The sequence below is a fragment of the Poeciliopsis prolifica genome, unplaced genomic scaffold (assembly GCF_027474105.1).
Source record: "Poeciliopsis prolifica strain line A6 unplaced genomic scaffold, Auburn_PproV2 SCAFFOLD006, whole genome shotgun sequence".
NCBI lineage: Eukaryota > Metazoa > Chordata > Actinopteri > Cyprinodontiformes > Poeciliidae > Poeciliopsis > Poeciliopsis prolifica.
In genome coordinates, this window is record NW_026562381.1 from 16,452,339 (window position 1) to 16,477,619 (window position 25,281).

General features: G+C 40.0%; 1 protein-coding gene across 13 annotated transcripts in view; it reads right to left on the reverse strand.

Moving 5' to 3' along the window:
- Positions 1 to 4,866: 4,866 nt before the first annotated feature.
- Positions 4,867 to 25,281, reverse strand: part of LOC129360475 (rap guanine nucleotide exchange factor 2-like) — a 96,286-nt gene continuing 75,871 nt past the window's right edge. For 5 of the 13 annotated variants that reach the window (XM_055030737.1, XM_055030733.1, XM_055030729.1 and 2 more), the window contains 23 exons: positions 23,949 to 24,126; positions 21,361 to 21,497; positions 19,692 to 19,850; positions 19,240 to 19,392; positions 18,993 to 19,157; positions 18,747 to 18,854; positions 18,443 to 18,646; positions 17,033 to 17,141; positions 16,635 to 16,911; positions 16,310 to 16,467; positions 15,305 to 15,319; positions 14,750 to 14,990; positions 14,174 to 14,557; positions 13,880 to 14,091; positions 13,532 to 13,655; positions 13,059 to 13,082; positions 11,861 to 12,084; positions 11,029 to 11,196; positions 10,544 to 10,693; positions 9,439 to 9,640; positions 8,857 to 9,353; positions 8,031 to 8,321; positions 4,867 to 6,999 (listed from right to left, as the gene is read on the reverse strand). In XM_055030737.1, the coding sequence (XP_054886712.1) occupies positions 6,974 to 6,999; positions 8,031 to 8,321; positions 8,857 to 9,353; positions 9,439 to 9,640; positions 10,544 to 10,693; positions 11,029 to 11,196; positions 11,861 to 12,084; positions 13,059 to 13,082; positions 13,532 to 13,655; positions 13,880 to 14,091; positions 14,174 to 14,557; positions 14,750 to 14,990; positions 15,305 to 15,319; positions 16,310 to 16,467; positions 16,635 to 16,911; positions 17,033 to 17,141; positions 18,443 to 18,646; positions 18,747 to 18,854; positions 18,993 to 19,157; positions 19,240 to 19,392; positions 19,692 to 19,850; positions 21,361 to 21,497; positions 23,949 to 24,126 (4,206 nt within the window). In that variant the 3' untranslated portion in view covers positions 4,867 to 6,973. The remainder of the gene's footprint in view (positions 7,000 to 8,030; positions 8,322 to 8,856; positions 9,354 to 9,438; positions 9,641 to 10,543; positions 10,694 to 11,028; positions 11,197 to 11,860; positions 12,085 to 13,058; positions 13,083 to 13,531; positions 13,656 to 13,879; positions 14,092 to 14,173; positions 14,558 to 14,749; positions 14,991 to 15,304; positions 15,320 to 16,309; positions 16,468 to 16,634; positions 16,912 to 17,032; positions 17,142 to 18,442; positions 18,647 to 18,746; positions 18,855 to 18,992; positions 19,158 to 19,239; positions 19,393 to 19,691; positions 19,851 to 21,360; positions 21,498 to 23,948; positions 24,127 to 25,281) is intronic. The other 8 variants (XM_055030735.1, XM_055030730.1, XM_055030743.1 and 5 more) reach the window with 6 other exon arrangements.

Consider the following 25,281-nt stretch of genomic DNA (forward strand, 5'->3'; position numbering starts at 1 on the left):
ATGTTTGATAAGGAAACACCCACCTGGTTCGGAGCTGATTATCTAAAAACACTGTTAAATGTAGATAGTGGAAAGTAGACTGAGCCGGCCAGTTTCAAGGCAAAATGAAATAACTCCAAAGATAAGCTGCAAATTCAGATGTGTCAAGGTTGCAGGTAGTAAAAAATAAAGCTGCTTACTTAGTGTTAAGATGTAACACATTTTATTGTGGTTCCAGTATGATTTATTAATTTTTATAACAAAGTAATATTAAATCAATTTTAGAAGAAGCTTATTTATTCTGATCAAATACATATTTATTTTACCAGAAACTTTTGTGAGACTAAATTAGTGAACTGTAAAAAAACAAACTTGTCACCAAAATTTGTTCTCTACAAAATAATTCAGGAATGGAATAAAATACCCAAAACATCAGATTTAAAATGTACACTTTCTTTTAAAAGAGCATTGAAATTATATTTGTTTAATTCAGTTCCATGTATGTAATTTGTAAAATTTGATATCTGACTATTCTTAGTATTTTAATGCTAAACTTATTCTTTATTTTGCATGGATATTTTGGTGTTTTATCAACTGGAGTCCAGAAAAATTAGTAAGTACTTTGTGGATTCTAATGAATAAACAAATAAACAAATAGCTTTGGACAAACAGAAAGCTTCAAAATAATCTGAAATGAAAGCTCTGAGTAAACACCAGCGGTAATTAAAAAGAACTCATGTTGATATTAAATTACACTCCCCTACCTGTGAAGATGTGTGTGATGAAAACAGCTCAGGCACCTTGACGAATATTGTTTCTAATCAAAATACATTTTCAAACATAGTGAGCTGTTTTCAGCCTCACTCTGACCTGCGTGGATTTATCACAGACAGTTGCTCAGGAAAGCATCTGTCCAGAGCAGCTTTTATTAATCTTCCTTTCTCTCAATTCTCTGACTTTGACGGCTGGAAACTGAATTGTCTTTCAGGTTCTGTTCAGACCCGCTGAGTCCAGACAAACTGTGCAGGCGGTGACATCTCCTCTCCCCTCGGCCCTCACTGCAACTGCCTTCATCCAATTCACCATAAAAAGAGCCCAGACAGCCCCATAATATGACCTGCAGCTGCTGCGATTGAACATGGTCGACCACTCTGGGCCCGGGATGCACACAAATAAGCAGCTGGCTATCTGCACAGGCCTCCTGCTTCCCCTCGATAAGGTCCGCTGCCCAGGGAAAGAGTGGACAGGTCCACCAGGCGGCATTTCATGGTAAACAGTGCCCCCTGGTGTCAGCGGGGACAAAGCACAGTCCTTGAGCCGGATGAGTGATGAACCGCCCACCTCTGACTGCAGTCAGGTGGCGGCTGTAGTGTTGGACGCTGACTGCTGCAGTGTTTCCTCTTAAACTTGATGGCGGCTGTGTTTCCTGTTGTTGCAGTTCCACATGCAGTCTCACGTCAGTCACAGTTATCTTTCCACAGCAGGTGGCTGCAGGGAGAGTCATTTTTTCCCTCCCTTCAGATACTTTATCACAGTGAATGCATGATTCGTCAAAGCTTTGGATGTGTTTGTTTGGAGGAAGAAAAAAAAAGAAGCAATTTTTGCCTGGATGCATCATTTTCGAGCCTCGCAGGCATTTATTGTAATGAAATAAACGTCCCAGTTGTCACCTGGAGACTGGAAATGAATCAACTGGATCTGGAAATTGGCACATTTATTTCTCCCAAAGTATAAAAGATGAAAATATCTTAAAAATGGATCAGCTGAGAAAAAGTAAAACCACAAAAAAAAAAAAAAACATTTAAATCTGTCATTTTTATCCTTTATGCTCAAAAGGTCATCAACTGAATGAAAATGAATAGGTATGAGCTTCCTATAGTTACAGGTTGTTACATGTTATTTAACTCCAACTGATGGAATAAGAAGCTTCTTGTTTTTTAAACAGCCATGAGGAAAAGTGTTTAAGATCGATCAAATCACTGGTAGTGAGCAGGGAAATATCTCAGGAGATTCTAGAAAATAGTGGAATTGGGTTGAAAACTGTCCAACACATTATTAAAAACTGGAGGAATCAAGTTGCTCATAATGACAGAAAAATGCTACATTGTTTCAAAAATAATTCAGAATTTGAAAATGTTGCATTTTTTATTCCATTCATCTGTGGGTTGAACTTTGCTGCCTTTACAGGAAATACATATTTTAGTTTGTGACAGGAGTTTCAAATTCTCAATTGTTTTTATGTCTGGACTTTGACTAGGCCAATCTAACACATAATTCTGTATTGATCTAAGCAATGTTCTTGTATGTCTGGCTGGATGTTTAGGGTGAACATCCATCTGCAGCCTTTCTTCCAGGATTATTCCACATTTAGCTCCATCCATCTTCCTATCCAATGTGATAAGTTTCCTGATTCATTGTCGACTTTTCTTCTGACAAGGTTGCACCCAATTTCATTTCAGGGTTTCAGAGAAAAGAGGTCAGAATACAAATGCACTGCTTTGTGTTGGTGTGTCTCATAAAATCTCCATAAAAACAATGAAAGCTGTAATGTTGAGCATGAATGCCCCTCGAAGGCCGGTTAAATTCTGCATTATAGTTGCAAAGGTTCGCGGAAGTCCTAAAATAGTGAGTAAAGTTGATATTCTACCTTTATTTAAAAGGTTAAGCTTTTTTCCCTCATTTCGCAGCTGGGTTTTGTGTTATTTTATTTTATTTATTTATTTTTTTCAGCGAGTGTGACAAATTGGGGCCCTGGGCTCAGCGTTAACGGGAAGCAACACGATGGGATTGCATTATTCATGAGGACTGGAAATGTCGAGCTGTGATATGGTGTCGACCAGCTGCAGTCAGAATGTCAAACCATTGGAGAGCAGGGCATCTCCGCCATCTGAGCCAGAGCCGATAAACAACAAGCCGAGGCGCCGCGCTGCAGCGGAGGGAGCGCCAACACAGCTGATAGAGGAGCAGAGCTTTTATGACTACCACCAGCTTCATCAAACAATAGGAATTAATCAAACATATTGACATCCTGAACATTTTGAAAATATGACATTTGGGGAAACAGTGACCTCTGGTGGTCAAAACATGCTTACTTGTTTTGTATGATCTATAGATCATACAAAACAATATGTTTTGTATGATCTATAGATCATACAAAACAAGTAATGATCTATAGATCATACAAAACATATTGATTACATTATTTTGTACAAAGTCATTCTAAGATTACTTTAGACTGCTCAGTTTGTCTATATTTTATTTCCTTTCAGAATGAGTTGTTTCAGGGCCTCTTTTGTCTTTTTAAATCCAAATGAGCTGCTACTGGTCATGAATCCTCAACTCAACATTTACACTGACATGTGAAAATATCTGCAATGATTCTGGTGCCAACATGAACAGAAAGGCGACTCAGCAAGGAGGAAACCATTAAAGCCAGATGACAGTTTACAAACGGACAAACACACCTGAAAGTGTTTGGTTACAAAAACATTGCTGTGAACATCATCCCATCTAAAGTATGGTGTTGGCAGCATCATGAGGAAGGAACATAATGAAGAAATATTGCAAAAGCATCTCTAGTCAAGCTAAGATGTCAAAGCTTGAAGCAAATGGAAAATTATTCCAAGAATACAGTTTAGCACATGATTCTATAAACCACTAGCAAGAAGTATGAAGCAAATAACTGACCACAGAGGAGTACATTTCCACCAAAAACTTTAGACATTTTAAGATTGATATCACATTTTTACAAGAAAAATTGATAACTTTTCATCATCATAGAAAATGTCAATTTCCATGACTAAAAGCATAAATTTACAATATTCACATAGATATTTTCTGATATAAAGTCAGAATTCTATAAGTAAAAATCTGAGATAATTAAGTCAAACATTTGATATAAAAGGTGACAGAAGTCCTCCAACTACAGAAGTGGTAAATGTAGAGATGCACTGGTTACTTTCCACAATGATTGAAGTAGATTGTGGCTCTTTTCCTGCATCAGGACGACATCAAACTCACCATGGACGCCTTGATGGGATCCAGAAAACTCACCTCAGACCGAGAGGAAGAAACAGCATCGTGGCTGCATTAAGTCTGGACCAGAGATTTTCTTAAACCGTTTAGATTTACCTCTTAGATCTACATTTACCACCTCAGGCTTAGAGGACAACTTGCGTTTTCGTCTCAAATGTCTGATTTTAAAGTCTTACTAAACGTCTGAGATGAATGTATTTTTTTCTTACAAATTTCTGACTTTACGTCAGAGTATATTCGAATTTTAGTATCACAAATTTGTCTTTAATTGTGGAAAGTTTTTATTTTGAACAGTCTCCAAGTTCTTTTTTTCTCATAAATATGTAATTTTTGGGTGGAGGAAGTTTTTGGCAGAAATTTACTCCTCTGTTGCAAATTAGTTTTTCTTGTATCAACAATGGCCCTAATTCTCAATCATAAATACTTGACAGTTTTAATCTGAACTGACCTAAAACAACTTTGTGTTTTTACATTGTGTGAAAAAAATCTGGTATGAAATAGTTGCTCTAAGTAATTTCAGTTAACTCCTTCCTCTCAAAATAAAATATCTGGAAAACTGTTATAAAACGACAATAAAAAGCTGCCCAGAAGTAATAAGCTTTGTACTGTAAAGACTTGCAGCTTCTCTGTTTTATTAAAAATGAAACCGCTAATAACAAAAGCCAAATGAGAAATGGAGATGTGGGACCTGCTTAAAACCCAAGATGACAAAACAATACAGAGCAAGAAAATGAAACTGGGAAGAAAATGTTTCAATTCTGAAGCAATGTGGTCAGATAGAAAATTAATAACGCAACGTTTTTATCAGGGTGAAAACCCTGGAGAAAAAGAAAGAGTGCATTTAAAACTGGGTCTTTATGCAGTATTTATTGATTCCCAGCTTCATATAAACTGGATGTTGAGGCATAAACATTTTACATTTGAACAAAAATATAACCAATATTTACAATTATTGTATTAAAAATACAAAAAACAACTGATACGTACTCCACCAATTGTCTTTTTAAAAGACATACAGGTTAAAGTAGTACAAGAAAGAATGAAGAAAAGAAGTTTGTCACCAGCTAAATGTACACACCTCACTGACACCACACACCGAACGCAGTAGCAGTTCTACCTACTACACTTATCTTTATGCTTGTACAATTTTTGTGCAACTTTTTGTTTATCAAATTATGACTCAACCCGCTAATATGCACATTATCTTCAGAGTTGAATGAAAGTAAATGATGCACAACTGTGTTACAAACAAATTATTAACAATCAATCTGCAGCCGTTACAAAAAGAAGAAATGATTTAATGTGTAGTCACAGAACACAGTGGAAAACACTGCCGTCGTTCATCTTTTTACTCAGTCTGTAGCTTTCAGGACTGATCAATGTGATCAGTGTGATGCTGTGATAGAAGGAAACAAAACGTTCATTTTCTTTTCACAATATTCAAAGTGTGGCGATTGGCAGCTTTGAAAGAAAAACATGATAATTATACTTCATATGTCACCTTCTTCACCGGAGTCAAAGATCAAAACATAACAAATGTAAATCTTGAGTCACTTCCACTGACGGCCAGATATGGAGAAAACTTTGATATACAGAGCCTGGTGTTTGTAACAGACAGGAAGTATTTCTGAGGACCAATCTAGAAGGACAACAGCAGAGATGGAAACACATCCTCTACGACACGTTAAAACACGGTGGGCCGAAGCCACAAACCGTCCAGAAAATAAACAAAAAACAACACAAAACTCAAACTTTTTAGTCTGGTTGTTCGTTTTAAAAAAAGGAGCATCACAAATAAGGCATTTAATTCCAGAACAGTTTGATTTGCATTGTGAACGACCGTGTAAAGACATGTCTGTAGCCATGGCAATGTAAGGCGCTCGGACTTTCACAGGATGCGTGTTCAGGTTGGAAAACGGCCAAATCTGGATCGGTGGATGCTTTGATTTTGAAATATTCTTCCAACTTTACCCGATAATGCCTCCCGAAATGTGCACCACATGTTCTCTCATTACCAAGACAAAAATTATGTTTTAATCATAAATTCCTGGTTTTAGTTTAATTTTAGGGAGGCGATCATATGTGATTTTGAGTGAGTGTGCTTTTCTATTGTCTCCCAAAGGTTGAAACTGTTTTGTGTTGCAATACAGAGGAGACGAGCTGCGACATGAATGCTTCACTCATACCCTGGAAATCAAACCAAACATTACGATTGTGCTCAAAGTGCAAGAATTAGAGTATCTGGTAGGTACAACGTGTTGCATGTCAGTATACTGCATGATGGTTCTCCAGACCAAGTCTCCTCTTAGCTTCAATTTTTAATTTAAACCAACAAGTGACACGCGTTCACATGTGAACAAGAAATAATACTGGATTTAAAGTTCAAACACTCCAACAACTGACGGGTCGTTTCAGTCCAGGTTTCTGTTTTCAGCCCCTCGAGTGCAATCATTTAAAGAAAATAATCAGAAATGGGAAGAAACCCAGAGGGAAGTTGAAGATGATGAAATTGCTCGCTGTTTCTCTCCGTCTTTAATAAAAAGTCTTGTTTCGAAGTTCTTTAATTGTTCAGGTTTTCCTTTTCAAAAGAGAAAACGAGAAAGTGCAGATGAAATTCGACACGTCATGATTCTGCTGCATCAACAGGTGGCTGTTTTCTGTCTCTCAGTTTTTTTTAAGTATTTTATTTGTCCAAAGTGCCAGGCATTTTGTCATTGTCTTTGACTTTCTCTTCATCTCTTCTTCACAGTATTTTTTGCATGCAGGGTCATCAAACCCCCCATGATGCTTTAAGGCAGGGAGGGAGACGAGGAGCGAAGAATCCACCGACTGGAGGAGGCAGGCACATACGTAGCAAGTTGACGAGTCTGTAGGTCTGTCTCTTTAATCCAGCCCATCTGAAGGGGCAGGGGGCACAGGGGGCTTCAAGTTCCTACAAATCAACGTCCACTGTTGCTCCTCAGACTGCAGATACCTGCTCGTCCTCTGTGGAGACAAAGACAAAGAGACAGTTAGCAGCACATCCCTTTGGTCTTAATTCAGAGACCTAAGGGCACAATTCATATGATATGTGACTCAATATTCTGACGTGTGCCACGTATTCCTGCAGCATGCATGTGCTTATTCATGAAAAACTTAAACCTATTAATTTGACCTGATAAGAAAATAATATAACTTAAATCTGAATGTACGACACAACATGTACCAAACAGGGCACATGGAAATTTCTGATTTGGCCTTTCACCTCACTGTTTACAGTGTCCAAACTTTTTGCATCGTGGGACAAACACGGCAAAATAAAATCACTTGGGAGGCCAAAATGTTTTAAATAATATTTTATTTAATTATTTTTGTTTTCCTGTATTTTGTTGTAGTTGTATATTGAGAGAACAAAAATATCTTGAATAAACATTAAGAAAACTTAATCAAGCTAACTTTCTGCGTTTTTGGCTGATGAAAACAGCAGAATGACAGTTTTGCTCCTCCATGTTTCCAACACTGCCACCAAGTGGAAGCATTCAGGTACTACAGATACCTTTTCTGAATAACTGTACTGTTGATACTTTCAGTTTCTTTCTTTCGAGCACCTCAACATTTACACAAATGATCAATAGTTCACTATTAGTTAAATCATGAGAAAGTCCACTTATTGTAAAGGAATGGTGTGCATGCTGGCGGTGCAGGCTGGTTAAAGTTCGTAAAGGTGAAACAGATGATTGCCCACAAGCTGTAGTGTGAGAAGAGAGCGAGAGGGAAGCGGTGGCAGATAGGAATCATGCTCCATGACCTGTTGTGACCTTTATAGTAAGCAGAGGGATGGACTCTGCTGGTGCAAGGGGACGGTCCTGGTGTTTGTTTCTGTTCACATGCAGCCTCAGTAAGGAGGAACTGTTTACCTGCCATGTGGGGGGCGGCCCTGCCTGCTGACCCCTCACACCGTCACTGTCTGGGGGCTTCGGGTGTGTGTCGGGCCAACAATTTCCTCAGAGCCACTAGTTTGGGAGACAAGGACTCACCCTCCTCTTCATCGTCGGGTTCTTGCTCATCTGCGGGGGAGCGGGTGCGGTGGAGGCTGCCTCCCCGATGTTTGGCGGCCTGATGGGCCTGGTGGGAGTCAGGCGACTGGGTCACCATCCGCGAGCGCTGCAGAGCCGTGGTGTAGTCTGGTGGCCGGCGGCTCGAGTGGGTTACCGTCGTTGTGGGTACGGGCGGGGGCGGGTGCTGTCCCTCGGCGAGGTCGGAGAGGGTCAGGGCGGTGTAGCCGGGCGGAGTCGGGGGGGGCTCCCGGTATCGGCCCTCCTTCCGAGCTGAGGGGACATAAAGGTAGCGACACGCTGATGCCTCTGAATACCAGCTGACGATGGGTTTCCCAGAAAACATCCAACTCGTACAGATGGGGTTTCTGCAGGCTTCACCAACTCAAACTTAAGACTTTTAAAAACTATTTAGGACCATTCTGAATTACATTTGTAGTAGTGCCAAACATTTTTGCACAGAATGCACATAGCATTGAGCAGTTTGGCAGCAGAAATGAGCCAGTGGCGAAGATGAACGTCCAGGACCAGGATTTCAAAGCAAAGCTCAGTGAAGTGTTGCTAACAGAGACAACCTCAGAAATCTAATCTCGGTTAAGAAGAAAAAGGACGAGACACTTTCTGAGCTGCGAAAATGTATGCAACAGGAGACCCAACAGAAACAGCTTTGTATTCTGCACAGTACAAGTTTCTGGTTTGTTGGTCTTATTCAGACTCTTGTGCTACAAAGCAACAATATTTCTAACTTGATGAGCAGTGCTTTCTAAATAAAGTTTGGTTGACTGACAGGACAAGAACCAACACTCACAAAGAAAGGCTTTACCCCCAGCTGTGATGGGTGATGGAGACGGCCGGCCGAGCTGCTTGGCCTCCTCTGACCCGGTGGACGTGATGCTACTCGTCTCTGCGTCTGCGTTTACGTCCTTTCCTCCTCTCCTCTTGATCGTCCCTGTGTCTCCCTCTGATTCTTCTCCCCAGTAGGCGGCTGAGGATGAGGAGGAGCTGGCCGATGCCCAGCTGCCCCTGGCCTGCGCCGCCCACAGTGCCGCCGGACCCCCTAACAACGCCTCGGATGCCGAAGACAGCCCTCCGATGCCGAGCTCCCAGCTACGGCCCTGCTGCATGTTCTGAATGTTGTCATGGGAACCAGAGGAACAGGAAGTCCAGGAGCCGCGGCCGCTGTCTGCAGCGTCCAGAGACACGCGATCTCCCTGATCCTGAGTCAGTTCCTCTGAGCTGGGCGAGGAGAGGACAGTGGGGCAGCCAGCGTAAATACCCCGACAGTCCTGCATTGAAGAATAGGACCTAAAACACACATTAATAAAAAAATATTAATGACTTTACTTCCACTTTCCCTACATTTTTCAAACAAAACGCTTGATTACTGTACCCCAGACTGTACTGATCAGGGTCAGTCGTGGCTCTTCTTTCCAGCCGAGGCCCCCCCATGTGGGATTCGCCAGCTCCTCCAGAGTGACGGAGTCTCCGCTCCTCCTGCGCCATGTCGAAGGACGAGTTACTGACCAGGCTGGAGCGGGACGAGATCTCGCTGTGGCCAGAGTCCGAGTAGGCGTCGCCTGACCTGCCGTAACCTGGACCGACACAGAGAGAAGATCAAGACGTTAAAAGTAAATGTGTGACTGAGTTAAAGAATATAATTACAACATATGTAAAGTGAAAAATAGATATTCATGCTGTCCTTGCAGCATTGAAAAATAATTAATGTCATTTCAACGTGGGGCAGAAAGGCAATATTTTTAAAATCAACATATTTGTAATGAATCTAGAAAAAAATAAAATGTTGTGATATGATGCACAAAAAAGTAAGTGGGTTGAATTTTTGTGAATCAATTTTCTTTTGCTTAATATCTGTGTACAAGAACTTTCTGGGACAAAGACTACGTTCCAATCAATAATTTTATTGTATTTATTAATTATCAGTGATGCAGATAGTGACCACATTGTAATCCTGGACTGTTTAGAGAAATTATTTTGGTTTTCTTCAACATTGTATTCTTAAGTCAGTTTCATGCACCCAGAAAACACCCAGAAGAAAAAGTAGTTTCTTTATCAGTAAATTATTCAACTATCAGATTGGTGCATCTCTAGTTGAAATTAGTGCATGCAAAAATATTTTACTGTCTTTTTTGCTGTGTCACCTCTGCAAAAAATATTTTAAAAGATTTACCTATTAGGTTCAGATGAAATGGGGAACAAAAAAGATTCTGGGTTTCACCAACACCAAAAAAAAGTTTATAATACTGACCTTTTTTTAAAATGTATTTTCTGTTTTTACTGACCATATTAGAACCATAACTGATAAAAAAAAAGCCTTATTTTGTAATAAATTCCCAGATGTCATGGCTGTAGGAAAAAGAAGCGCTATAAATCAATACAGATAGCTGCCACCAGGTGGCATGAGCGGCACACAGTGACAGAGAACGAGCTCAGTGTTGAGTTAGGGTGGTGAGGGGTGGGGATAGATGTTGGCTTACCCTTCTTTGGTGAGCTCTGGGGGGAGGTGGGCGGAGAGGAGAGCTGGGAAGAAGCGTTGGACATGGTGTCCTCTGGCTGCCTCCGGTGCCTTTCGTTCCCCTCCTCAGACAGAGACAGGATCTTCTTCAGGGACTGGGGCGAACTGGTGCCTGTGGACATTTCCAATAAAACAAGCATAATTAGCATGAGGAACACGGCCATTTCCCCGGGGGGTCAGGCTGCATTGTCTGAGATTTTCTGCTAGTTGTTTGTTGGGAGGCAGCCTCTAGGTGGCAGCATTGTAACAGAGAAAAAGCTACTTTTACTGTTAGGAAAACTACACCATGCAGTGAAGAAAACACAGATTTTTTATCTAATTAGAACCTCCCTAAATGTCACTAGTTTAACTGTTGCAGATATATCCCATAGCAGGTCTGAATTAACCAGTTGCATCAAACACAATTTAGCACCTACACTGAAAGACAAATGTTAATGATTTTCCTACCAAAAGGTGGTAAATCCTTGACTGGCACTCTTTTCCGGGATGGGTAGAGCGCCACAGTGGGAACTTGCAGGACCTGGTTTCCTTTGGCTAACTGGCCCCGCTGCTGACTGGCTGCTCTGGACACGACCGGGGAAGTGTCAGGTCGCTTCCCACCAGCATTCTTGGGTACTGAGAATGTAAAAGCAGGAGTTAATTTTTATTTCTCTAAATCAAAGAATTCTCTTTGGGAATGTTGGCATGGGCAAACTTTTATTGCTGTTTTAACACCAAAAGAACTTAATCCTCAATTCTTAGATTTTGTTTTTTGAGTTCCATTCTTTGTGTTGCAGATCATCTAGATGTGTTAGACTTTTTAAATGGCAAATATTATATATCAACCACTAAATGACTTGCAGATATAAAGCAAATATAATGCTGGCCAAAACTGGGTAAGTAACAACATTAATTTTTGTGGCGTAAAAAGAGATTTTTCCTCGACATCTTCCACGTTATTGGATATGTTATCATACAAATGTTCACTTTACAAACTCATGGTCAAGCTGGACACTTTGTATTATGAACAGATGGCCCAATTAAGTGTTTAAAATGTACAGTCTTTTATTCACATTTGTGTGCCTTTTTATCACTTTTCTTTGTTCAAGTTTTTCTTTTTTTAAATATTTTGTTATTTCTTGATAAAAACAGCTGTCATGCACTACAAACCTGAACATGATTGGAAGAGAAAAAGATTGTATATTCCCTTTCTATTTACAATTACAGCACCCAAGCATATTTAAGCATAGGGAATGTTTAAATTCCACACTTATAGTATAACAGCGAGAGCTGCGCTTACATGTGCTGATTGAGGGTTCACACTGTAGTGAGAATGTCTGAAGGCTCTCCTCGTTGGTTTCCAGACTTAGGTTGGACAGGTACTGCTTGACCTTCCTGGCCATCTGGGCGTCTTCGTAGAGCTTTTTGGCGTTGAGGAAGGAGCTGCGTCGAACCCGCTTCTTGTGGCCACCTGTCTGGCTTACATCGAGCACGGCTGCATTGGCGCTGCCCTGACTTAAAGAGCTGGTCAAGTACACACGCGTGTACACAGAACAACAAACAACACGGAAAAGGGAATGTTGGGTACAAACAAACAAATAAAAAAAGAGACAGAAATTATTAATAAATAATTAGTATTTTGAGGGGGTGATATTGTTAAACTCTAGTGGGATTTGTGGTGTTTAAACTGAGGCATGCAGAAAGCAGCTTTCGTTTTTTTCCCTCAACTTGAAAACATTCCAGTCATTCCAGGCAACAGGGGGGTGGAGAGGACCGACAGCTTGAGTCAAACAACAGAGGAGTAAAGAGGGCAGCTACTGTAGCAAAGTCATAGTTTACATTTCTGTGGCTTGAGTAAGAGTTGGTCGTAATCGTAGTAAAAGCTTTTACTCGTGATGCAAAACAAAAAAGCAACATGACAGCTGCCTGTGGACAGAAATGTACAAAGTTTCATGGAAACATTTGAGTAATTATGTGGTCAAGATTTATTTTCTCAGATAAGTTTCCTTTGAGATGTTATCATAGTGAAAAACAAGCTTATAATTACAATATGAAAACTGCATTTTAAATGGCAATTATATGAATGACTGAAATGTGCTGCACTGTTTCCTATTAAATGTTCTGCAATGTATAATTTGACCACAAAAATGTAAAGAATGAAAAATATGAATATTTTGAATCTCTCCTGAAGGATAAAACTGAAGGATGAAAAACTCTAAAACTGAGACTGCATGCAGTTGAAAAACAACATGACTGAAGGTGACATTTGCTATTATACGCCCAGCAGTGACCAGTGTAACCTTTCATTAGCAAATTTGACCTTTGTTACAGTCAGTACATTCAGTATCCTGAGGTTAGTGTCAGGCAGAATTAGTGGGAGGAACTCAAGCTAGTTAATAAAAAACAAGGCTTTAGAAAAGAAGCAAAGCAGACCAAAAAGTTTGCAGATAGACAGGCTAAGTTGCAGGGAAGGGTAAAGATTTTGTCACCAAACTTACCCTAAACTTCTCCATTTCTTCTTCCTAGAATTTGGGATGCCACAAACAGCAGCATGGGGGAGGGGTCAAAGGGTTTATGAGCAAAGAGAAAGAAAGGAGACAAAGCTTAGGACAGGAAAGACCACCAAGATCACCAAAGAGAAGCAATTACACCAAACACCCACATGAAAGTTGGCAGAAAGGATATTGAGTGGCGACTCTCCATTAAGAAGACATCATTGAACAAAGGCTTGCTTTCACAGAAGCTCTGAGCACTTTATAATGCCAACAGCATATTTAAGGAAACAGTTGCTCAAGAAAACATTTGCCAAAAAGAACAGCTGCTTGAAAGAAAAGCGTGATGCAGAAACCTGACCGAGTGTAAGTGGACCGACTGACCCCACAGGGATGGTTAGTCGGTGGAGTACTGATTACTGATCCTAAAGGGGAGGACTTCATTATTATTCCTAACTTTATTTACAGATTTTTCTTACCTGGTCCGGAACATGAGAGCAGGGTCCATGTTGACAGACGCCATGCGGCCCACATGACGGATTTCTTTGGCAATCATCCTAAGCTTCTCAAAATTCACCAAACCATCAACTTTGGAGTCATTGCCTGTGAATTCAATACATAAATTGTATTTCAGTCACTGGAGAATTATAAATAAAAGAATGTTTCTGGACAACAGGTCTGGATTTATGAAAACAAACAACAAACTACCATGAAGACCACAAATAACCAAACAGCTACCAACTGATCTGCAGTTTTGATTACAGATCAGAACTGCAATCAATTGTAAAAGGTGAAAATAACTTGTAATATAAAATGATTCTATTCACCTTCGTGTAGGAAGGTGAGGTCCTTCTTGATAACTGGGAACAGGGGAATGATTGGTGGCTGAAGGTTCTGATTGTTGAGAACATTCCTGTACTTGGCCATATTTCTAGAGGGGTCAAAGAGATCCTGTAAGTCTCCAAACAATTTCTCATACTTGCTTGGTAATTTTTCCCATGTTCCTCTTAGTCTGGAAACTGGAGCCAAGTTCAAGCCACTGCAAGAAGAACCACAATTAGTCAAATGTTGGAAGAATATAAGAAAATGTATGCTTATACATAACAGTTTCTTTGTCTAACCTAATGATGGCAAACATGGAGTTGAAGTTCTTGCACTCTCGACAATGTAGAGCAATCTTGATGAAATGCTTTATGATCTTCATGCGCTTGAGCTGGTTGGGTTCCCGTACCACCTCGGTTGCCACCCAGAAGGTCTCATGGTTGATGGACTCCTCGAAGCGCTTGAGGCTGACCGAGCCTGTCTTGGAGCGCAGCTTGAACAGGTCGTCGATGTACTCGGTGGGCTCAATGGCACAGAAAAGTTCAAAGGCTCTCATGGAGAGCTGGGTGGCCACCTCCACCGTGCTGAGCTGCAGCAGAGCAATCTGGCCTTCTCGTAGGAGGTCCTGTGCGTCTTCATCAGAGCACAATGTCTCCGTCTCCATATTGCTCTTCAAGTAGTATCTTTATGGCAAAAAATTAAGTTAAATACCATGAGAATTTATGTCAGAGGTGCATAAAGTAACCAAAATTTGTACTTGGGTAAAAACAAAACGTAACTTTTCAAGAATTACTCAAGTAAGAGTAAAAAAGTATTTGTTAAAAAGAAAAGCTTTCCTCTTTCTTAGAGTTTGTGCAAATTTAAGACATCTTTACCTGCCACTTAGCTGAATACGGTCAGCGAGTTTGGAAAGCTGGTCTGGTAAGCGCCTCTGCTTAATGACACCCTCTGGTGTGACAGACACTTCACATAGTGAATAAGCCTCTGGCGTTGCAGTCAGAGCAAACTCCCTGATAGCCTGGGCCACCACCTCTTTAGCCGTTGTGTCCTTCCCGATCATGATATACCGAGACTGCTGGTCCGCCTTGAATACTCGTAGTACTTGGTCAGACATATCTACGAATATAAAATTATAGCTTTCAGGCAAACATCTACATTATTCTGGCTAAAAACAGAAAACACCAGAGATTGTTGGTTTTCAAGAGTGTTTCTGAGTTTCAAGAGACAGAAACACCCCAAAGATTTAAAAACCACCACCATTATGACACCCAAACCAAAGGTTAAAAACTGGATTTTTCTGCATCATTTCACCATTTATCCCCCAAAAGTTGTGCAATTGATTTAAGATGTCTATTTACTAAATCACAGCTGCTGAGAGATTCCTGACAGAGAGGAAATGGCTGACAAGGAGAATGAGAGGAAGTACTCACTTGGGACGACTGGCACTGAAATAATAAAACAAATGATGGAATTAAGTTGCTATGTACTGTATATGTTCAGTGTTTACCCCTATTAAGACCTACAAAACATTATGAAAACACTGTCCATTTCATTAAATTCACATAAAATAAAATATGTGCAAAAGGAATGCTTTTCAACTATTTTGAAGAAAGTATTTCCTTGGCAGCCCATGCTATACTTGGCTGTCTGATATCACTTATAATGCCTGGAATAAATGCTTTGAATTCCAACTGTACATTCAACCTAAGAGTCTGAATTTATTCGATCAAGGTTTTCCTGACTGACTCAAATTTTCTCTTTTCTTTGAGCTCTGATGGACGATTCCAATTATTCTTCCAGTTACATGAACAAATAATAAGAAAAAAAAGTGCTTCTGTTTACAGTCATATTAAAAAAATTAGAATATGCATTCTGATGAAACGAGTTAATCAAAGTGAAAATATCTTTTAAAAACAAAAACGTTTAACCGGGCATTAAACATGCTTTCCACTAATCCCATATTTGTGTATTAAAAAAATATTTTTTATTGGACATAAGGTTCTTAGCTGTAAGAAAAAAATCATTATAATTAACAGAAACATTTTGACATGTTTAAACCATGTTCCTCAAAATTTAGCATCAAATTAGATGCCGTTGAGTTTGCGTTTACAGACTGAAAATAGCACCAGGTCATAAATTTGACCAATTTCCTGAAGGATGCAACCTTTTTGCTATCATCTGATTTGCAAATAGGCAATCAGAGATCATCAACAAAAGAAGAATTCAGCAGATTGATTTATTTAAGATTTCTGGAGGGAACATACAGCAAAAATCTGAAATAAATCCCTCCTGCTCATCTTGATCCCCTCCAGAATTTAGTTTTAAATCATGGTGCACGTGCTAAACCTCAGAAGTATTTAAAGGATTTATAAATGCACACACTGATTCCACTGAGTCAGTCTCATATTGAGCCCACACCGTGTGTGAATACACACCAGGTTGGTTGTTGAAGTCGAGGATGCGGTGGTGTGACTGCAGGAGGTCCGGGTTCGAAGACGACAGGTTCCCACTAACCGGCAGAGCTGGTGGGATCTGCTTGGACGGCTTCATCCCCACTATGCTGTCATCCTGTGATTGGCCTACACAAACGTCGCTATGGAAACAAGAAGAACAGAGGGAAGAGGGTGGGAAAGCAGTTCTGTCAGCAACAAGCAGAGGGAGACATTTGTGCTGAAAACTGCAGCCTTTTTTCAGTGTTTAATGTGTTTGAGAGTAAAAATATGTTTTGATTTATTATTTCCAAAATGTCAATTCTCTTACTTGTATGGTTTGGGGGGCAGGATGCTGGTGAGTGTCTTATCAAAGATTTTTTTCAGCTTGTTGCGGCCTCCCACTGTGTTGCTCTTGGCCTTTTTGCTGGCTTTCTCAAGCCCCATGACCTGTTCCACGTCCACCGCCAGATCCGGTATGGAGTACCGGCTCCCCTTCTTAATGTCCCCGATTTTTGGTAGGTGAGGCGCACCGTTCTTCCTGTCGTGTTCCTCGTCCCCATCCAACTCATGCTCATGTTCTGGCCGTGTTAGCAGCTCCTTAAACACTGAATCGAAAGCAATGAGGTCAAAAGATCAACTCCAGTCTTAAATCAAGCACTGAAAAGGTTATATTTTATTTCCAAGAAAGACTAGATTAATTAATAACAGGAGACATTAAAAACTTACCTAAAAGATTTGTTTTCACAGTTATGGATAAGTGGGTGTTGTTCTTTAAAATCTCATTAGCTTTGCTGAACTGGACAGTCTCAAAGTTCTGTCCATTTACCTCCAAGATCTGCAGAAAGAACCAGAACCAATAAATCAGAACTTTAACATAATTAGAAAATGTTAATTTTTTAACATAATGATAAAGTTACAAAGACCAGAATTAGCTTTTTCCAGCTGAGAACCTCAAGCTATCAGTCAGCTTTTCTCATCAAGAAGTAAATCTTAACTAAGATGCAGCTGATCTCCACATAGGCACCATGCAGCTTTTAGATAATTGAAGCAAGCTGAGAACAACATTTATCAACACACTAACACTACTCTCTAAACCTTTTTTGTTCTACTATCACAAACATAAATATCTCAAAATTGCTAAAAGAAAAATGAAAAAACAAATTTCCATGCTCTCGAACCATTGAACCATGAACTTCAATTGAAAGTTTGGGAATACAGAGAGTCTAGATGAGTGAGGGGAGAAGCAAAATTTGTAAGTAAGTAAATAACTTTTTAAATGTTGCAAAAAAAAAGTAGGTAATTTTTGGCTTTTCTGAAAAAGCCATTACAGCTTTTCTTAATGTCAATATCTGACTTAATCACGCTTTGCACTTCAAACTAGTACCGGTAGATGGAAACCCGAACAATTTGTATCTTTCTGTTTTGCAAAAATTTTAAGTTTTCTCATAATTTGCATTACAATTAGATAGTTAAACATAGCTTATGAAATGTCATATGCAAGCTCTAAAATGTCTGAGATGCTCTGAGCGCACCAACCTGCAGAGCCCAGATCTCTTTGTCTGCAACATATCACGATTCTGTGACAACTAAAATAACACTCAAGCTGTGAGTTTGAAGGTCCTGAATCACAGGGTGAAGTGGGTAAAACATGGTAAGTGTGACTGGTGTAAAGGGGCTAAGACAGCTTTTCTGCTTCCGTTTGGGAGAAACAGCTGCAGAGGATGTTTGGTGTCGAGAGGGCTTAACACACACCCAGACACTTGTGAGATGGTTTCAAGGATTAAGAGCCTTTGCCTACAGCTGAGAGGCCTGCAGAGTGTGAAACTGGCTGGCATGTCAAGTTGCGAGGAGAAAGTCTTCAGGGTGCCTGCAGCTACTGCAGAGTTCAGTTTAAGACTTCTCAAAGGGAAGCTTTTTAATGCCAGTTAGGTCATAATACAAAACCAATTTCATAAGAGAATTGAGCTTCAAGTGGGAAAAAAGATCACTTTGACTGAGATTGTTCTGCACAGTTGTCAAGAAAAAGACATTGAAAAGCTTTTGAGAATGCCAGAGGGCTAAATAAACCTGGAAAATATTCAAACAAAAATCACAACGCAACACAGACTTCACCAATATCTTTGATGTGAAAGTCACCTGATCTCCACGCTTGAGTCCGGCCTCTGCTGCCTTGCTCCCTGGCTCCACGGCATCAATGAAGATGCAGAAACCTTTCTCTTGACCTCCGAGGAGGGTGAAGGCCAGAGGAGAGTCTCTGGACGGCTTGGTCAGCGTCACCAGCCGCGGCTTGGCTTTAGCAGCACATGCTATGTTTAACAGTCTTAGGTGCCCGCACATTTTCTGGAAAAAAATAAAAATAAAAAAGAGGAAGCAGGGATTAAAAATACAATAGAAATATAGATTTTTCTCAGTTTTTATTGCATTTGTTGAAAAAACATACCTCCTTCTCCAGATTGCTCTCAAACTCCTCCAGAAAGTGAGTCATGGCAGGGTCTCCCTCAAAGTCATTAAAGTGATTGTTTACCCACAGCAAGACTACCCGTGTAACCTGAGAAAATCATATGACCGGCACAGTGGGTATCCACGGCAACAACTTTACAGGGTACCAAATTCAAACCCAATACAGGAGCAATTTAATGTAATCAAAAAGTTAATTAGGAGGACAGCTCTGCCCTGCTGGCAGTACCTTGTCCCTGAGACTTGGGTCGTGAAACCACTCCAGGAGCTTCTTTCCCACGACCATGGGGCTGGAGAGGAAGGTCCTGTAGGTCAACAGGAAGTCCTCGATGTAGGTAGGATCCACCACTGAATGCTCCTCCACCAGGTGCATGGTGAGACGCTCAGGCGTGCCCTGATAATCCAGAATGAGGACAGAAGTTTACAAGTCGATTGTGGAAAACTTGTACGCCTGCAGAAGACAGTAGAGGTGTCACCTTGATGACAATATGTCCTTTCCTGGTGCCGGTACGATCCAGTTCACGGTGTTCCTTCACCATGACGATCTCTCCTTCCTCCTCAACCTTCTGCATGTTCTTCTCCACCTGGTTGAGAATGCAGCAGTAGTCCTGCTGGGCTATGCATACAAACTGAAAAAAAGAAGGTGATTCACTTTACCACAGTAGCAGATATTTCTAAATTAACAAAATGAATGTTTTGTTCAGTTTAATGATTAAAAAACAGATTTCTCTACATATAAGGGGCTGCTACTGCTGCAAGGAACTTTCTGTGTCATGAGTGCAAACATTTCAGCCCAAGTAGGGCACAGTGGGACATAATAATGCAGGATGACAGGCCTCCTGCCAGGTGTTGCACACTGGAATGCAAAGGAAATGGAGCTGTTCATGGTAGCAGAGTGTGACAGATCAACTCAAATTTGGGCTCCAACCTGGCAGTCGTCCACCTTGGTCCTCATGACGCCTTTCATAAATTCCTTCTCCATGGTTGGAGACACACCAAAGCTGTTCCCCATGCACAGCATCTCTGTCCGACTGTCAGGGTAGGTCACCTCCACTGAGCCATTCAGGATCACAGACCACGAGTCCAGCTGTAGCCAGAAAACAGGAACAATTTCAGATTTATTTCACTTCAGGGCTGAAACAATTACCTGTGATGAATTAATTACTGAAATAATCAACTAATTTAGTAGTAAATTTATTGTTAACTGGGAAAGATCATTGGCTGAAAGAACAACAAATTATAACTGTACCAAAAATATATACATTTTGCACCTAATATTAAGAAATCTTCTTTGTTTATAAGTATGTGCTACTTGAGTGTCAGTAAGTCAAGGGCTGTGTTGATGTTAGAGGTATGTTCTAACATACTTCTTAAGATACATTTGAAGGATGTTACAAATGTATCACAAATTAAAGAAAATTCTACTTTGGCGTTTTCTGCAAGAACAAGTTCATTTTCTTTTTCCTATAAAATAGGATTAAGTGGAAAAATGAACATCTTCAAAATGTGGCAATTTTTTAATTCTCATCAATTGTGTGAATAATTGATTACTAATAATAGCTAGTTGTGGCCCTATTTCAGATTATGCAGAAAATTGTTTCAGAACTTCCATTTAATAAATATGATGTCCAACAAAAGTAGATGCAAAAACTATGCATCCACATTATTCTAACATCTTGTTGCTTCCACAGGGAAACTACAGGATTCAATAGGAGAAAACATGATGCTAAGTTTGGTTTCTACTCTTCCAACGGATTTTAAAATTCAAACATCTTTACAAACTTGTTTTGTCTTAAAACTATATACATGAATTATGGAGAAACCGATTCAATACATACAACATGCCCATATTAACATGTCTTAGATTATATATTATTTTATTTTCAATATTGCATACTGTGCGTACTTGTAGTTTTTAATTTTTGCTCTTTTTAAGGTTTTATTACATAATTGTTTACTATTTTTAGGGTAAATGTAATGCTCACTTATTCTATGAACTGATGTGAACAGCACTTTTACCTAATTCAGATATAAGAAAGATGCTTTATAGGATTGTTTACCTACAAACGGAAGTGATACCTGGTTGGATTTTCAACAGCTGGAGTTCCTTAATGAGTCAAAGTCATTTATCAAAAAGAAAGCAGAATAACAGATGGTTTCTTTTTCTCTTCTGTGGGAAGAGGCCATCTTAAATTAGCATTGTTAGAACCACTGCATGCTTGATTTAGAGCAAAAAATATATATTTTTAGTGAAAAAATATGGCTTTTTACATAAATTTTTCAAAATCTGACAACCAATAATAGCAACAATATGCTTAAAGTCTAAGTTCTCTGAACAAATTAATTAATTCTTGAATCAAGGCCTTAAGAGATAAATTCTTTATCCTTTTGTTCAAGTGCAATGCATTGAAAATATGCAACCCAAACCAAATGCTTGTTCAGCTTTGGGTGCCTCAGGGAACCTAAAAGGACCCCAAGATAAACTACTTGAACCATTCATGGTTAATAGAACAGAAAAAAACATCCAACAAAATAACAAAAGATCTGCTGGTGTGTAGGGGTCACAGAACATGGAATAAAAATGCACCAACACAAACCTCTTCTCCATCATTGAGAACGATGGTGCCAGCTCGCTCCACCACGGCGAACACCATGACTGCGCAGAGCTCCCTCCTCACAGACATGGTCATGTTAGCGAACGCTGGAAGCTGATGCATGAACTCCAGTAATTGCTCTGTGAAGAGGGACAAAAAGAGATGACGGTGTTCAGAAGAAAACCATCAAACGCTGGAAGAGGTTTGACTCCTTGATGGGAAAGAGTAAGGAAGAAGCGCTACTGGTCAGCGTGCTCCAGCACCTCCCCACCACAAGAAGACCCGATCGTCACCACAATCATCATGGGGCCAGCAGAGGAATCCTATTATGGCAAATATCAATTCTATTGATATAATCATCTGAGAGGTCAAAAATAATGGCTGACTAATCACATTGTGACTTTTTGAGAGTCTACTACTCATCATTCCTTCAAGCTGAATTAAAATCAGAAAAATTCCTAAGAAAAACTGAGAAAAGTTAATTTGTTCATCTGTTATAAGAATGACACATTTAAAAAAAAAATAATTTTCTTACATTGGAAAATGTGAAGTACAACATAAAGTACTTGTATTTTTACAACCAAACTTTTATTATGATCAGCATAGGAAGATTTTGCTTTAAATTAGGACAGACCTTCTCATATCATCTTGTGTACAACTCTGAGAGGAGCAAATGTAAATAGTCACTTAGGAGCACGTTCATTATTTCTTTTTATTTAAAATAAAAGCATTCAGATCACATCATGCATCTTCAGTTTTATATTTGTGGACATACAATAAAAAAAGTTATTCAGAATCTCTAATCAGTTTTTAACTCACTATGTGCATTTTCTCCATAATGTTGAGCTTCACCTACATGGATGCCAGTTTTGTTCTTTAACATATCTATCCAGGATGAAGCTTGTAATACTAATTTTAATATTTTATAAACAGAATAAAAAACTACAATAAGCGAACTTTGCATGTATAATTGCTTAAAAGCCGTAATTATTCTCTTGTATTACTAATGACAGTCAATGGAGAAAAACGTCCAGGAAATCTTCCGCCTTGGTCTTGACCAGCAGCAGTCTAGTACACCGGCTGACCTAGGCTTGGCATGGAAACAGCGTTGTGTGTGAAGCTGCGATATCGCTGAAAGTTTAATGTGCTGGGAGAGGTGAGGCGAGAGGATGTGCTGGAGTGACCTAGAAAAGCCTCCTGGCAGAGGGAGGGAGGCAATGGGGGCGCAGCAAGGAGATCAGCGGATGGAGAGAGGGGGAAGGGCTGGCGCTCGCTCCTTCTCTCTCTGCATCCAATGCATCATCCTCACCCAAAGTCCACATCAGCTGCTAAGCCCCGACCGACTCTGTGTACTTCGTTTTTTAAACACGCCTATCATCAGAGCTGGAGTTGAGTCATAGCTTTAAGGGATATGATACGAAAAGCATGATGTGGCTTTGAGAATTACTCGAAAGCCAATATCACAGCCGTGGATGTTTACTGTGGCTCATCTGAATAATAAGTGGCTTTTATTACGAACCAGGAAAAGGAGATGAGTGCCTGGGACACCCAAAAATTTCATTGAGAATATTGAATTAAGTGTTTAAATGTGCTTACTGATGAATATGTGTCATGGGAATGTCATACAAATCACATGAAAGTTCAAATAAAAAAAAAAATGCTGTTGTAAATAGGATAAGAGAATTACCAAACAAAAAGGTCATGTATAGTTTGTATGATTCACTAATTGTTCCATATGTGAGAATTTGTGCTGAACATTTGAAACTCCTAAGAGTCATGAGTGGAAGTTAAACTACTCATGACTCTTACAGTTAAACTAATTTTACAGTTAAACTAATTTTTACAGGTAAACTAATTTTATGTACAAAACGTCGATTCACGACCCCAATGATGGAAAGATGCATTTCAGTTAAAGGTGCCAGTTTATGTGCAACAATCTTGACAGTGAGATAAAACTATCTAAACCCCTTTCTGAAATTAATAAAAATGTGAAAATTATTATGATGAAGCAATATGGCATTTGAATAAGTTTGTATATTTTATTGTTTATTTGAAATATGCCTGCAATAGTCATCTGAGCTGAATATCTGGTTTTATTTTTGTAAATGGGGAGCAGAACTTATAAGTTTATACTTCTTTCTGTTCCATTTCATTCATGATTTCCTTTAGTTGTTATGTGAACAAGCTGTACATCGATGTGATATTAGTATCTGTATTGGTCCTGATGAAAGCACTTCTAGATTGGGCATCAGAGACAATGTGACAAAGAGAAGATCTATTCAGTCCGATACCATGCTTTGTGCTCTGGGTGACCTCATTCTCAGAACCCAGGGAAACTGTGTTCAAAAAAATAAATATTTCAGAACAGTTTTTCTGTCTCGGATTGGTATCGGCCGATACTAAACCTCAGATATCAATATCAGAAGTGAAAAGGGTGGACTGGTGTAAATCTGACATGATTTACTCATATTTATTATTGAGTAATGAAATAAAACAAAAAAATAAAGTAAAAATAAATAAAATGAAAAATGACATGAAATGTGGCTCCAGGACTGAAAATGTTGAAGTAAAAGCCAACCCCAGTGGCTCACCTATGTCATCATCCGTCCGGTCCATGGGGTCCTTCTCCAGGCAGTCCCGGACGATATCCCGGCTCATCAGGGGGTCGGAGGCTCGCTCGATGTCCTCCTCGTCATCGTCCTCCTCGGAGTCCACTGCAGTCTCAGGCAGGCCGCTGAGGTCCATGTCGCCTGGCTCGTTCTCTGTGGCCTGATGGGAGCAAACGGATAAAAGGTTGAGTGTGTGTGGAGCAAAAAGCGCGCTGCGGGACACTGTGACTCCATCAGAGACCAACTTGAAGCAATCATCTGGATGCTCGTCATTTAATTAATGACCAGAAGCTTTACAGCTGACATGCAAGCTGAAGCTGTTCTCCAGCACAAACATCATCTGCAAAGTCGCGTTTCATATCAAACACTGAGATTCAAACCATCTTGTGACATGAGGCATTGAATACAGTATAAGAGAGTCAGCATATCAAGCAGGCTGCTATGCATAGTAACAAGCTAATTAAATCCTAACTTTCTTCTCTCCTCCCCCTCAACAGAACTCCACGGCCTGCCTTGCAGCCAGATCCTGTTCCTTGAAAGCAAAAGATAAAATATGTGCATAGCCAGCTAAGATGAGAGAAGGTGAAGCAGATACCCGTGCATGAGCGCTGCAATTTGTTCTTCTGGACCACACAAAACGTCAGTTCTGATGGTACTCGATAAGAAATCTTACCACAAAACGCAGTTCAGCTTTAGCCGTTTTAACAACAAGAGCAGAACAGGCTGCTTGAGCAAACTGTCCACAATATCTCCGAGCCAGACGCATTGTCGCCTCCCAGACTGCCGCTCTGCTTTTCATTTTTAAATGCTCAGACGTACCCAGTCATTTCTCCTCAAACGCCATGTGGAAAAGGCTCATTAATGATTCAGCGTCTGACTAGCCATTTGGCCTCCATTGGTGCAAAATCTGGTGGGCGGAGCCAAACTGATGTCTGCAGAGATGATGCTGGATGCAAGATGGAGAGCATTACGCATTAATGTCAACATTACTGCAACTGGAAGGTCACCGGGTTCGCTACAGTTTGGACAAAATACTGCACTAAAATTATGTGTTTTTGTTTTCTTATGTACATTAAGCATGTATGAAAACCTCAAAAACTGAAGCGAGCATTAAGAGTCAGCACGCTGTTAATATTTCATGCAGGCTATTCTTGGATCAATGCTTTCAAAGGACCAATATCATGATTTATTCACATACAAACAGTCGGCCATGCTGGCAGTGACGCGCCAATGATGCGGGGGCGCTCCACTCCAGTCCCAGGATGTGGATTTTACAGCAGCTGCAGCAGAGAGGCCATGTTGTTCGATCACTCAG